Source organism: Schistocerca serialis, chromosome 9, assembly GCF_023864345.2.
Source record: "Schistocerca serialis cubense isolate TAMUIC-IGC-003099 chromosome 9, iqSchSeri2.2, whole genome shotgun sequence".
Classification (NCBI taxonomy): Eukaryota; Metazoa; Arthropoda; class Insecta; order Orthoptera; family Acrididae; genus Schistocerca; species Schistocerca serialis.
Genome location: NC_064646.1, coordinates 418121051 through 418135559, shown reverse-complemented (window position 1 = coordinate 418135559; position 14509 = coordinate 418121051). Strand labels below are relative to the sequence as shown.

At 41.7% G+C, this 14509-nt stretch overlaps 1 protein-coding gene across 2 annotated transcripts in view; it reads left to right on the top strand.

The window, feature by feature from the left end:
- Positions 1–1463: 1463 nt before the first annotated feature.
- The window catches only part of LOC126419321 (L-dopachrome tautomerase yellow-f2-like), a 122771-nt gene continuing 109725 nt past the window's right edge, over positions 1464–14509 (top strand). For both annotated transcript variants that reach the window (XM_050086499.1, XM_050086500.1), the window contains exon 1: positions 1464–1623. In XM_050086499.1, the coding sequence (XP_049942456.1) occupies positions 1576–1623 (48 nt within the window). In that variant the 5' untranslated portion in view covers positions 1464–1575. The remainder of the gene's footprint in view (positions 1624–14509) is intronic.

Here is a 14509-nt window from a genome sequence, read left to right as displayed (position 1 = left end):
ATTGCGAAAGCTTCTATTCTCTTCTTGTCTAAACTATCTATCGTCCATGTTTCACTTCCATACATGGCTACACTCCATACAAATACTTTCGGAAATGACTTCCTGACACTTAAATCTATACTCGATGTTAACAAATTTCTCTTCTTCAGAAACGCTTTCCTTGCCATTGCCAGTCTATATCCTCTCTACTTCGTCCATCATCAGTTATTTTGCTCCCCAAGTAGCAAAACTCATCTATTACTTTAAGTGTCTCGTATCCAAATCTAATTCCCTTGGCATCACCTGATTTAATTCGACTACATTTCATTATCCTATTTGTGTTTTTGTTGATGTTCATCTTATAGCCTCCTTTCAAGACACTGTCCCTTCCGTTCAACTGCTCCTCCAGGTCCTTGGTTGTTTGTGACAGAATTACAATGTCGTCGGCGAAACTCAAACTTTTTATTTTTTCTCCCTGGATTTTAATTCCTACTCCAAATTTTTCTTTTGTATCCTTTACTGGTTACTCAACATACAGATTGAATAACATCGGAGGTAGGCAACAGGACTGTCTCACTCCCTTCCCAACCACTGCTTTCCCTTTCATGTCCCTCGCCTCTTGTAACTGCTATCTGGTTTGTGTACGAATTCTAAATAGCCTTTCGCTCCCTGTATTTCACCCGTGCCACCTTCAGAATCTGAAAAATATGGCTCTGAGCACTATAGGACTTAACATCTGAGGTCATGAGTCCCCTAGTCTTAGTACTATATAAATCTAACAAACCTAAGAACATCACACACATCCATGCCCGAGGCATGATTCGAACCTGCGACCGTAGCAGCAGCGCGATTCCGGATTGAAGCGCCTAGAACCGCACGGACACATCGGTCGGCTTAGAATTTGATTTGAAAGAGAGTATTCCAGTCAAAATTGTAGAAAGCTTTCTCTAAGTCTACAAACGCTAGAAACGTAGGTTTGCCTTTCCTTAACTGTCTTGTAAGATAATTCGTAGATTCAGTATTGCCTCACGTGTTCCAACATTACTACTAAATTCAAACCGATCTTCCCCAAGGTCGACTTCTACCACTTTTTCCATTCGTCTGTACTAGTTAAGGCTATAAAAAATGAAGACTGTGTGACGTAATTCGTACTTGACTGCGATCAGCTGATTTTAGCGATCCAATAAAATTGTTATATAAGACGTGCACAGAGTTTCTTGAGCGAAACTGTTCTACCGAGAAGCGACTGAAGATTCAGTTAAGATGGTTAAGCATTATCGCAGTTAAATGCAAAATGTTTTGATTCTTACAACCTTGGCTTGAAGTGAGTTATCATCCGGAGCCCCAATAAAAGAAGTAAATAAACAAAACAAGCGCCGTACTGTTTTGACGCTGTAGACGCCGCAGGCGCGCCGCTACCACCTTGACCGCGCGGCACCACAGTAGTCTCTGAGACTGAGCAGAGATGCCGCCGCCAGCCGGGATTTCCGCCAATGAGGGAGCCGGACGGGTCGGCGACCCAGCAGTAGGTGCTGCGGTGTAGAGGCTCCGACAGCAGCAGTAGCAGCATCAGCGGCAGCAGCAACAGCAGCAGCCATGTCCTCCGTCCACGACTACAACAGGGCCGAGGTCCCCGGCAGATCGGTAAGTCCACTGTTCCAGCACACACGCCGATGGCTCCTGCTATTCCACACACCACGGCGTGTATCTCTTTCCGATAGTTAACCGACGTTCAATCTGAGTTTTAATATCCACTGTAGTGATTCTCAATCTTTGTACGACCGTTACCCTTCAACGAAAACAGATGGAGGCTAACACCCCAAACAAAGTTCAGCACCTACCTAAACTTTAGATTAATAGCAACAAAAGTTGACACTCATATTTTGAAAATGACTTACGATGCTTAATAACTACCGCGAAAGGCGAAGGTACCGAGTTCGAGTGTCTGACAGGCACACAGTTTTAATCTGCTAGGCAGTTTCATATCAGCGCACACTCCGCTGCAGAGTGAAAATTTCATTCTGGAAACATCCCCCAGGCTGTGGCTCCGCAATATCCTTTCTTTCAGGAGTGCTAGTTCTGCAAGGTTCGCAGGAGAGCTTCTGTAAAGTTTGGAAGGTAGGAGACGAGGTACTGGCAGAAGTAAAGCTGTGAGGACGGGGTGTGAGTCGTGCTTCGGTAGCTCAGATGGTAGAGCACTTGTCCACGATAGGCACAGCTCCTGAGTTCGAGTCTCGGTCCGGCACAAAGTTTTTATCTGCCAGGAAGTTTCATATGAGCGCACACTCCGCTGCAGAGTGAAAATGTCATTCTGGCATGATGCATAATGTTTTGTTAATATTTGAGGAAATAAAGCTACGATGTTTTTATAGATTTTTTATGGTAGCTGAAAATTAGATTGTCAGGCATTCTGTTCTGCTTACAGGGACTGGCTTTTAAGTTTTAATTACAGACCCATATCAGTGACGGCGATTTGCGGTAGGAATTTGGGACATTTATTGTGTCCGAAGATTTACTGCCAAGTGGTCAGTACGCATTGCGAAAATATCGTTCTTATGAAACGCAACTGTCTCTTTATTCAAATGAAATAATGAGTTCTATCAACAGGCAATCTCAAGCAGACAATCTCAGATTTATTCCGTATTCCTAAATTTTTAGAAGGCTTTTGGCGCCATTCTTCACAAGCGAATTGTAATCAAATTGCGTGTCTATAGAGCATCGTCTCAGTTATGCAATTGGATTCATGGTTTCCTGTCACAAAGGTCACCATTCGTAGTAACTGACAGGAAGACATTGAGCTAAACGGAAGTGATATTTGGCGTCCTCCAAGGAAATGTTATAGGCCCTCTGCTGTTTCAAAATGAATATACGGGTTTTAAGGCTTTGAAGGACATATTGCATTCACCTTACAATTATAAATAATACACCAAATGAAAGAGGAACACAAACAGATTTTCTTACAGTTCAAATGGCTCTGAGCACTATGCGACTTAACTTCTGAGGTCATCAGTCGCCTAGAACTTAGAACTAATTAAACCTAACTAACCTAAGGACATCACACACATCCATGCCCAAGGCAGGATTCGAACCTGCGACCATAGCGGTCGCTCGGCTCCAGACTGTAGCTCCCAGAAACGCACGGCCACTCCGGCCGGCTTTCTTACAGTTATTGAGTGTGAACACCGATCACACATCGAGTCGATAGGCTAGCTGTTCCGAAACCTTGATCAATGTGTCAGGAGTAACTGTTGCAGTAACATTGTTTCTTAAGTCGGGTAGATCAGCTGGTATCGGAGGCACGTACACATGATCGCGTCAGATCGTGTGTGAACGTCGAGGTCATGCATAAAATGCTGTGTCAACCGGTGCCTTGCGCCCAACTCACCGGTCGGATGCAACATGGTTTGAACAGTCGCGTACTGAGTTATACCAGTGAGGTGGCCCACCATCTTACTCCCAAATAAAGATGTGTTGTTCAGCTTCTTCCCATTGAGGCACGGACCAGAGCTGTAGCACATCACGGTAAGAAAGTCAGTTACAGCCGATTCACCGAGAAAGAAAGGCCCATAAACTTTCCGCAGGGATATTTCTTGGGGCTAAGCGTGAAAGATTCGCACTCGTTCAACACGTTTTTCAGTCACTTTTTGTCATTCCATACTCTTCCCATTGCGCACAGTTATACAAACAAAACTGTTTGATTTCATCTTTCATTTGGGGTATTATTTACAATTGTACGTATAACGTAATAAATGTTCGTTTTGAAACACCCTGTATATAAACGATTTAGGACACAACCTGAGCATTCCTCTTAGATTGTTTCCGGATGATGCTGCCATTTGCCGTCTAGAAAAGTCATCAGAAGAAAAAAACCAATTGCAAAATGATATAAACGGGATATTTGTATAGTGCCAAAAGGGAAATCTACTCTAAATAATGAGAAGTGTCAGGTCATCAACATGACTATTAAAAGAAAACAGTTAAATTTCGGTTACACGACGATTCGCACCAATCTAAAGGCTATCAGTTCAACTAAATACCTAGGGAATACAGTTCGAGCAACTTAAGGTGGAACGACCACATAGATTGTGGGGAAAAAAACCGACAGCTGTGCTACGGTAGCGGGTCTAGTAAAGAGACTGCCTAGACTACACTTGTCACAATTGCTGCGCGGCATGCGATCCGTATCATATAGGACTGACGCAGGATATAGAAAAAGTTCAAAGGAGGACAGCTCGTTTCGTATCATAACTAATTAAGGGAAAGAGTGTCATGGATATCAAACGCAACTTGGGACGGTAATCATTAAAAGAAAGGCGTTTTCCGTAGTTGTGAGATCGTTTCAGGAAATTTCAATCTCCCACTTTTTCCTCCGAATGCTAAAATATTTTGTAGGCGCCCACCTACATAGGCAGAAATTATCATCGTCATAAAAGAAAACAAAACATAGCTCACATTGAAAAATTTAAGCATTAATTTTTCCGGCACCCTGTTCGAGAGTGGAACGGTAGACAAATAGCCTGATGGTTGTTCTATGGACAATCTGCCAAGCAAGTAATTGCATTGAAATATGACCATCATTTTAGAACTTGTCGTTTCTTATTCTTAGACGAACAGTAGCTCAGAAATTGGCAGAGCAGCGTGTTTACAGCGAGCTTTTCAGAAATGCGTTTCATTATGGAGTGTTATTTAATAGATGCAGCTGAAAATGGGTCGTCCGAAATTAACGTTGCCGAATCAAGCACCACATTTAAAATACAGCTCGATGGAATTATGTTTTTCCCCAAATTTATCGAGAGTGTAATGTCCACACAGAAGGAAATGGCCAAAAGAAAATATAAAGAAACGGATGTGAAAAAATGGAAATTGCATGTGAAAATTTTTTACCATGATCTTTTATGATTTTCGCAAATGCCTGATCAAAAACAATGGCCTAGAATCGTCTAATTCACCATTTGGCAACCGACCAGCTTTAGAAAAGCCAGTTTACAAATGGTGTTCAGAATTTCATTTTAGTCGAGCTTCCGTTAGCGTTGAATTTCGTGAGTGTCGACCAAAATCGGCTGTTATTCCCGAAAGACACCATAGCTGTGCCCAACGTGATTCAACAGGTTTTGCATGTGACCTCCTGTGAGAAAGAGCTATCCTTAGCTATATTAGAGACTACAGTACATTCAATTTTGCACGTGCATGTAACTAAGAAAAGCTTCTGCTCGACAACAATTTCCTTGCAACGAGTCATCGATGAAATCACGAAAAACAACAAATGGTTCAAATGGCTCTGAGCACTGTGGGACTTAACATGTGAGGTCATCAGTCCCCTAGAACTCAGAACTACGTAAACCTAACTAACCTAAGGACATCACACACATCTATGCCCGAGGCAGGATTCGAACCTGCGACCGTAGCGGTTGCGCGGTTCCAGAATGAAGCGCCTAGAACAGTTCGGCCACACTTGCCGGCCCGAAAAACAACAGAAAACGTCGCATCACTTATTATCATAACAAGGCCAGCTGTCACACAGCAAGTCAAACGATGGGTTACTTCGCAGAGAAAAAGCAGCTGGTTAACGTCTTATTTCTGCATTCCCCCGATTTGTCGACTAATGACATCTGTTTGCTCCCGTATATCAAACAAAATGCGCGTGGACAACAATTTTAATCACTTCATGAAGCTGTCGAATGTTTTTAAGGCCATGTTTTTGAGGTACCAGCATCAGAGTGGAAAAAAACCTGTTATGCGATGGTTGTCCAGAAAGTAATTTCCGATCGGGCGTGAAATGGAAACCACTGGGAAAATCCGGTAAAGCTTTGCACGGATGTGTCGGGCAGTGTCTCTAGTATGCCCGTCGATCGTGTCGCGTCGCTCTTTTCAGTTCTGAGTGAACAGTGAGCACGTAAAGATGAGTAGGGAATTGCGTCTCCCGCCAAGTATGAGGGCTTGGTTAGAGATTTCGCCTGTATCATGCAGCCCACATAACACAACTATCAAGCAGATCCTTCATTCCAATTCTCGGCCGCACACTGCAGGGGCAATGAAGACGCTCCTGCAGCGTTTCCGATGGGAAGTGTTTGATCACTCACAACACAGTCCGCAATTGGCTCCCCTTGAGTCTCATCTCCGCTCACAAGAACCGCTGGCTATGAAGACAAAATTTTTCCACAGACAACGAGCTGCAGACCAGTGCTGATAACTGGCCGAAAGCACAGGCGGCTGCTTTCTATGACGAGGATATTGGAAAGTTGATACAACACTATCACAACACTCGAAGTTGGAGCGGCGACTATGTAGAGAAATAGGTGGAAGGTGTGCCTAACTGTTGCAAATAAAACGTTCCTGGTTTTCACTATGGTTTCCATTTCGCGACCAGTCGGAACTTACTTTCTGGACAACCCTCGTATATTACTAAACGGCCAACCCGGGGCTCTGTCCCAGTTGCAGGATGCCTATCTGACGGCTTCTTTGGGCAACGAAAATTTGATTTTCAGTAGGTCATACAGTTATTCTCCGGATTTTAAAAACTGAAAATGCTATCGTAACAGCTCACTGCGATCTCAGAGGCTTAACAATAAGTCAGGTATGGGTACTGCACTTACAGACAGTGTGTCTTGAGGCAGATTAACTCACAGCATGCAGATTACCCAGAGTACATCCAACCAATATTTGAGAATGAGAGATCCTAGCGACACCCAGCAAACTTTACTCATAATTTAAAATTTTTAAGAAGCTTTTATGCTTGACACCACCCCACAAAATGATGACACCGAACATATTTATCTCTTAGGCACATTTTCGTTCTTCATGCAGTAAAAATGCAGCACTAAGCAGGACGTTTCAATTTATAAATTTTTAGTGCTAACTCTATTCACAAAACATTTTGCAAACAGTATCCACATATGTCACTGTACGACACATAGTTTTGGAGATATGACGTTCTATACAGGGGATTTTGAATCTATAAACAATCGGGGTGGGAGTTAACTGGTGTTTCCAGAATTTGTTTAAAACTATGTAAGACTGTGCAGTTTTTTAAAGACAAACATTTTGAGAAATTATACAAGGGTTTGTATCAGAAACATTTTTCTTTCATTGTTGTTGTAGAAAGTTAAGAAATGGTCCTGATATTTCTAGCGGTCTTCTATACAGAGTGTTTCAAAATCCTTTCATCAAACCTTTAGGGGTGCAGAACACGTCACAGGAAAGAGCTTTTTTGGAGACAAAATGTTCGCTGGTACTTCCCGGCGACGCCAGGCATCCTTTGGGATTAGTTATGCCCCTGAGAGGCAGCAGGATAGGGACTCTGCGGCGTATGCCTGCAGTGTGATTTGCCTATAATTTAGTAATTTTTTTCACATGAAAGGTGGTAGGCCGAGCCAATTAAAGTTCTTGGTTCGCTTCTAAAACATTTTCCTAGTCTTTGAGGCATTCACTCTCAAGGTTTTCCTGTTGAAAATCACTGTCAGTTCACAGGGATGGGAAGTATGGAGCACACCTAATTAGTAGACCCTGATAGTTCTGAAAAAGCTGCTCATCCCTTAACGGGCATATGATTAGTGAAACTGAACAGTTCAAATTTCTAGGTTTTCAGATAGATAGTAAGCTGTTGTGGAAAGCTCACGTTCAGGATCTTATTCAAAAACTTAATACTGACATTTTTACTATTCGAACGGTATCAGAAGTGAGTGATTGTTCGACACGAAAATTAGTCTACTTTGCTTATTTTCATTCGCTTATGTCGTATGGTATTATATTTTGGGGTAACTCTTCCCATTCTAAAAGGATATCTTTGGCTCAGAAACGGGCGATTCGGGCAATAAGTGGTGTAAGATCACGTACCTCTTGTCGACCTCTGTTCACGAGTCTGCGTATTTTGACATTGGCCTCTCAATATATATATTCCTTATTGTCATTTCTTGTTACCAATATTAACTTATTCCCAAGAATAAGCAGTTTTCACTCCGTTAATATTCGGCACAAATCCAACTTGCATTTGGATCGGTCTTCCTTAACTCTTGTGCAAAACGGTGTTCAGAATACTGCTGCATCCATTTTCAATAAGCTACCACTAGAATTCAAAAATCTTAGCTGTAATCCACGCGTTTTGAAATCGAAACTGAAGAGTTTCCTTATGGGTTACTCCTTCTATTCTGTCGAGGAGTTCCTTGAAAAATTAAGCTGATTATTATTGTATTGTTGATTGCGTTCACTTAAACATATGGACTGAATTTTTTCAGGTTCATGAACATTTATTTTTATCTGTTATTACTTTTATGTTGTAATTTCATGTTCTGACACGTTCCATGACCTTGGAGATCTGCTCCTCAATTTGGCCCTTTTGAACTTGACGTGTAAATAAAAATAAAATAAAATAACAAATACGTGACGCCTAGTGTCCGTGGGAAGCGACTGTGAACATTTCGTCTCTAACATAATCTGTTCCCCATGATGTGGTCTACCGCCACTAGACGTTAGGCGCAAAGACTTTGAATCACTCTGTGTGTTCTGTTCGGTTTCAGCCTATGCACGTCATAGGCTTTGCTCCAGATTCAATCGCTTATGGCATTTCTTTTCGTTGCTACCATAGCCAAATGTCCACTTAATCATCCGTAAGTTTTGACACAGTATTCTCAAGGCTTTTTACAACAGCACTGTATAATATGAACTGTTTCAGCAAAACATGTTTTCACTTTATTGTGATTTTGAAGTCCAAGAAATTTTTCTATGGCTCTCATTTTACTATGTGAAAATATTATTTTATTCAATGAAAATAGTCTTCGATCCAATCAGGAAAATTGTCGCTAATTAATGTATTTCTGGCGACGTCGTGACATATTTTATCTCTCAATGAACGTTTTCAGTTGCTTCCGTAGAACAAATTTTTCAGTTCTGGGAACAATGAAACAGCCTACACTTCAGCCCTGTGTTAGCAAAGCTCTAATTTGAGAAGAAGACTGCCAATCTTATTTTCCACCGTCATAATATTCATCCTGGTTCTTTAGACATCTGTTTGTTTCTCCGAATATCCACAAGGTATCTATTATTTTGGCTCTGTCAATAAGTGCACAACTGATTGCTGAAACAATGAGTGTCAGAGGCAGTATCTCGGTGAACTGCTGGACACGACTCAGTTGCGGTTGCGGTTGCGGTTATGTTGCGGTTGTGATAGTTTGTGATAACGCGCGAGTAGCAAATAACTTAGCCCATACAGTCGTTTCGTAAACTGTAGCTTCCGTTGCACTGTGTCATGTGGTAAAGCTCGTATCCTAAAATTTTTTCACTTAGTGACGTGGCCTTGGAGCACCTGAGAGCTTGTACGATACAGTTTGACGCCAGGTGCCGCATGGATAACAATGATAATTGAGAAAAATGCCTGAATGCGACGCTAGTCAAAACTTTTACGTATACAAGTCTACAGGTCTATTACAATTAATTATTTCGATTGGGAAATATTCTTGCCTCTGCATATGTAGTTAATCGGCGACAATCCAGAAGACAGCCTGGAAAGAAAAAAAAAAATGTGCACCGAATTGCCAAAAATGTCAGTAATGCTAGACCCTTTTAAAACATGTGACACGACCCTTTCGAAATGTGAGTTTCCTTTTGCGTCGTTTCCTCCTTATTACACGAATTAATTTTTGGGGTTCTACCTCACTTCATCGATTTACTATTGTCGGACAATGACAGCGGCAGCCGAAAGACTGCGTCTCCGTAACTTCAGATTAATGTTTCTTATCTGATAGGTTTTCGCCCACTACTGTTACCTATTAGTAGAGAATAACTTATAAATGCCACTGTCAGCAAGTGTGGATGTGATCAGAATGACTCAGCGTGAAAGCAATGTCTGGAACGGACGCGCATCTTACTTTTTCTAACAGCAATTAAAAAGAAAAGGTACATTGAATTATGTGGTGAACGACAGGGCTGCATCTACATTGTCTGACACATTGAAATACGCGAAATTAATAAGATATGGTGAAGATAAAGTACTAATGACTCACCAATTCATACATCGTAGACACATCACGCGGGCGTATTTATTGAGATGATTACATATTTATGTGATCGTATCGTAAGCGGATACTTCATATACAGCTAACGTCGTTTGTTTATTATCGCAAACGACTAATATTGTAATGAACAAACAAGTTTCACTGACAATAAACATTAGATCACTTTTTCTTTAAAGTTATATTGATATTAGCATCAGTACGGTTCTACGAACACAAAATATACAAAGACCTATAACCACTTCCTTCCGCCTCCCTCTCCCATGACTCTTTAAAGAAATGAATTCCCACGTATAAAACAGTTTCAAACGTCTTCTTACTTTATGAATGAGTTAGTATCATATGTTAATGTCAAATATATGACATAAAGCAAGTAAAATCCTTATGGAGGAAGATATAAAGCGCTAATGACATTGGTTTTATTATTCCTGGATTATTCACTCATAGACTAATGAAAAAGTCAAAACAAAAATCGGTAAACCAAAGAAGTCATAATCCCTTTATATGTTGGTTTTGTGACAGGTGTCAGTGAAAAAAAGTTTCGAAAATGATTTGAAATTACGTGTAAATTTTGTTGGAAGTCGCCAAGCGATCCCATTCTAAAATACTGGATAAAACAGTGTGGGTAATTTGCACGCTGTAAATTACACTGCCTCAAGATCGATGCACAGTTTCTAGCTTTAATGATTGTCTTATTTTGGAAAACTTTTAACATAAGATTATACGTCTTAATCATTAGATTGTGATAACGTTTCAAATATATCAATAATTGTAAAACCGACCATTTTAGAGGTTTTGTAATGTAGATAAGCAATCTCTCTCTTTCTCCCTCTCTCTCTTTCTCTCCCTCTCTCTCTCTCTGTAACTGTATATACGTCTGTATATGTACAGATACTGGGTATAAAATATTAATACCGAAAACTGACATCATTGGAAGTATACAGTGATAGAAGAAAAAACACGTTCCAGTAAATTTGGATCCACAAAAGAGTCGACTGCGAGATAATCGCGAATCTGTGATTATAAGCAGCCACTGACTTCAAGTATGAAATAACGTTCTAGTTAGTAAAACTTGGTTTAAAATACAGACTTTTGGATTAAGACCCTATCTAATCGGGCTCAAATTTCCCGCAAGCTCTTCCATAACGGCATCTTACGCACCAATACGTTTCGAGGAGAATAGGTCAAGGAAAGCCTGTAAATTGGTCTGCGAGAGCACCTGACTACCCTCGTCTGGACTTTTCTGTTCGGGGTACTTTTGGAAGTGAAGTGCACAGTACTCCCACTCACATGATTGAAGAACAGAAACAACAAATTGTATAGTCTTGCCAGACTTCACGAGTTGACCTGGCGGGAGGGTGTTTTTGAAAGAATTCGTATGGCACTGTAGAGACGAGCGTAGTATTGCATCCAAATCCAAACACGATACGCGGAACACCTACTTTAACTGAAAGGAGTGTTACGTAAATAACGTAAATTGTAACAGTTAATTTGCTAAAGTGGTTGAAATGGCTCAAACGGCTTTGAGCACTATGGGACTTAACATCGGAGGTCGTCAGTCCCCTAGAACTGAGAACTACTTAAACCTAACTAACTTAAGGACATCACAGACATCCATGCCCGAGGCAGGATTCGAACCTGCGACCGTAGTGGTTGCGCGGTTCCAGACTGAAGCGCCTAGAACTTCTCGGCCACTTGGGCCGGCGCGAAAGTGGTATTTCTTGTTATGGTAAGCTGTCGAAATTTGAACATTAGACTGGAACTTAATCTAAAAGCTTACGTTCAAAAGACATCTGTAATGACACTAGCAGGTCGAAACTACACATTCGCACTTATCCCACAAACGGCTCTATGAACACCCATGTTTGCTGCAACGTTTTAGCTTCTGTCGTCCTTTACTTTCATCCTTGTTTTTCGTTGTTCTTTATGATACACCCTTCCATTCATCTTCTGGAACTGTGTGGTAAGCGTCGATGTCTGCCATGTGGAGGACCCTGGTTAGATTTCCGGTATTGCCCAGGAGTTTTGCTTGGTGGGAGGTCTAGTGCGGGATGCACTGAACCTCGTGATGCCTTCTGAGGATCTATTCGACCGTGTAGTGGCGGCTCCACGGTTGGGAAAGTCTGCAAAACGATCGAGAGAGAGGTGTGCTGACAACATGCAACTCCATAACGCATCCGCATGGCACCGCAAGGCAGAGGATGACACGGCGGCCGGTAGACAACCCTTAGGCCTGGCGAGGAGTTAGCTTTGTACACTCCAAAGTACACGGTGGCGGATACGTCATACCGATCTTACTAGGAGACCACGCAGCAATCGGATTTTTGTACTTATTTATATTTATGAAACGTGAAGTTCAGAACCCAGGTGTCAGTTACCAACAGTAGCTCAATGCAACTTTCAAAAATTCTCTAGAAAATCGACTTTGAAGTTTTCTGAACGTTTTTACTACCTTACATCTACATCTACGTCATACTCCGCAAGCCACCTAATGGTGTGTGGCGGAGGGTACTTTCGGTACCACTATCTGATCGCTTCAACCCACTCGCGAATAGTGCGTGGGAAGAATTACTGTCGGTAAGCCTCTGTATTGCCTCTAATTTCTCGAATTTTCTCCTCGTGGTCAATACGCGAGATGTATGTGGGGGAACGTAATACGTTGTCTGACTCCTCCTGAAAAGTGATGTCCCGAAATTTCTGTAGTAAATCTCTCCGTGATACACAACGTCTCTCTTGTAACGTCTGCCAGCGGAGTTTGTTTAGAATCTCCGTAACGCTCTCTCGCCAGCTAAAATATCCCGTGACGAAACGCGTCGCTCTTCGTTGGATCTTCTCTATCTCCTCTATCAGTACTACCCGGTAGGGATCCCAGATTGATGAACAATACTCAAGAACTGGAGAAACAAGCGCCTTATAAGCCACTTCTTTCATGGATGAGTTACATTTCCTCAAGATTCTTCCGATGAATCTAAGTTTTGTGTCTGCTTTTCCCACTATCTGTTTTATATGGTCATTCCAGTTAAGGTCGCTCTGCATAACTCCACCTAGATATTTTACGGCAGACGCTGCCTCCAGATGTTTTTCATCAGTAGTGTAGCTGTACAGTAGTGGATTTCTTTCCTTATGTATGCTCAATATGCAACATTTATTTACGTTCAGGATCAACTGCCAGAGTCTGCACCATTCATCAATTCTATGGAGGTCGTTCTGCAAAGCCTTACTATTTTCGGGCGTTGCTACTTTGGTATAAACTGCACCATCCACGAATAGCCTTAAAGGGCACCCGACGCCTTCTGCTAGATCATTTACATATATTGTGAACACCAACGGTCCTATCACACTTCCCTGTGGTACTCCGGATATTACCTTTACATCTGTCGCTTTAGTTCCGTTAAGAGCGACGTGCTGAGTTCTATCTGCAAGAAAGTCTTGAATCCAATCGCAGGTCTTCTCCGATACTCCGTAAGCTCGTATTTTTTTCATTAAACGGCAATGAAGGACGGTGTCAAATGCCTCACTGAAATCAAGGAACACGACATCAGCCTAAGCGCCGTTGTCCACTGCGGAGTGGATCTCATGGAGGAACAGAGCGAGCTGAGTTTCGCAGGGTCTCTGTTTGCGGAATCCATGTTGGTTTTTATAGAGGAGCTCTTCATTTTCCAAGAACGTCATAATTCTTGAGCATAAAACGTGTTCCATAACTCTAAAACAGATGGACGTAAACAATATAGGTCTATAATTGTGTGGATCTGTCTTACGGTCTTTCTTAAAAACAGGAGAGACCTACGCTTTTCTCAAGTCGTTAGGTACCTTTAGTTGCTCAAGCGAACTGCGATAAATTGCTGCTAGAAGGGAGCAAGTTCTTTCCATAATCTTTATAGACTCTTATAGGTATCTCATCTGGTCTTGAAACCTTTCCAGTACTAAGCGATTGTAACTGCTTTTCAGTTCTCTCAATATCTGCCATTTCGACGTTCACACGACGATTGAAAGGAGGGACAGTGTTACGATCTTCCGCGGTGAAACAACTTCGGAAGACCGAATTCAGTATTTGGGCCTTTTCTTTGTTATCTTCCGTTTCGGTGCCGGTGTGGTCGCTGAGAGAATAAATAGATGATTTTGACCCACTTACTGATTTTACATACGACTGAAATCTCTTAGGGTTTTTACTCAGGTCGGTTGAAAGCGTCTTACGTTCGAATTCATTGAACGCTTCTCTCATTGCTCTCCTTAAGCTCATTCTTGCTTCGTTCAAAGTTTGTTTGTCAGCTAGGTTTTTAGTACTCTTGAATCGAGATGAAGTACTTTTTGTTACGTAGCTCTTTTCTAACACGGCTATTAAACTGTCCCTTAAATCCTTACTCGGAACATACTTGTCTAGGGCATATTGAACGATGCATTTGAATTTTTTTTCCATTTGTTCTCCACATCTTCGTCCTCATCACCGAATATTTGATGCTTACTGCTGAGATTTCTGAAATTTGTATCCCGTCACCCTTGCTGAGCAAATATATCTTCCAACTTTT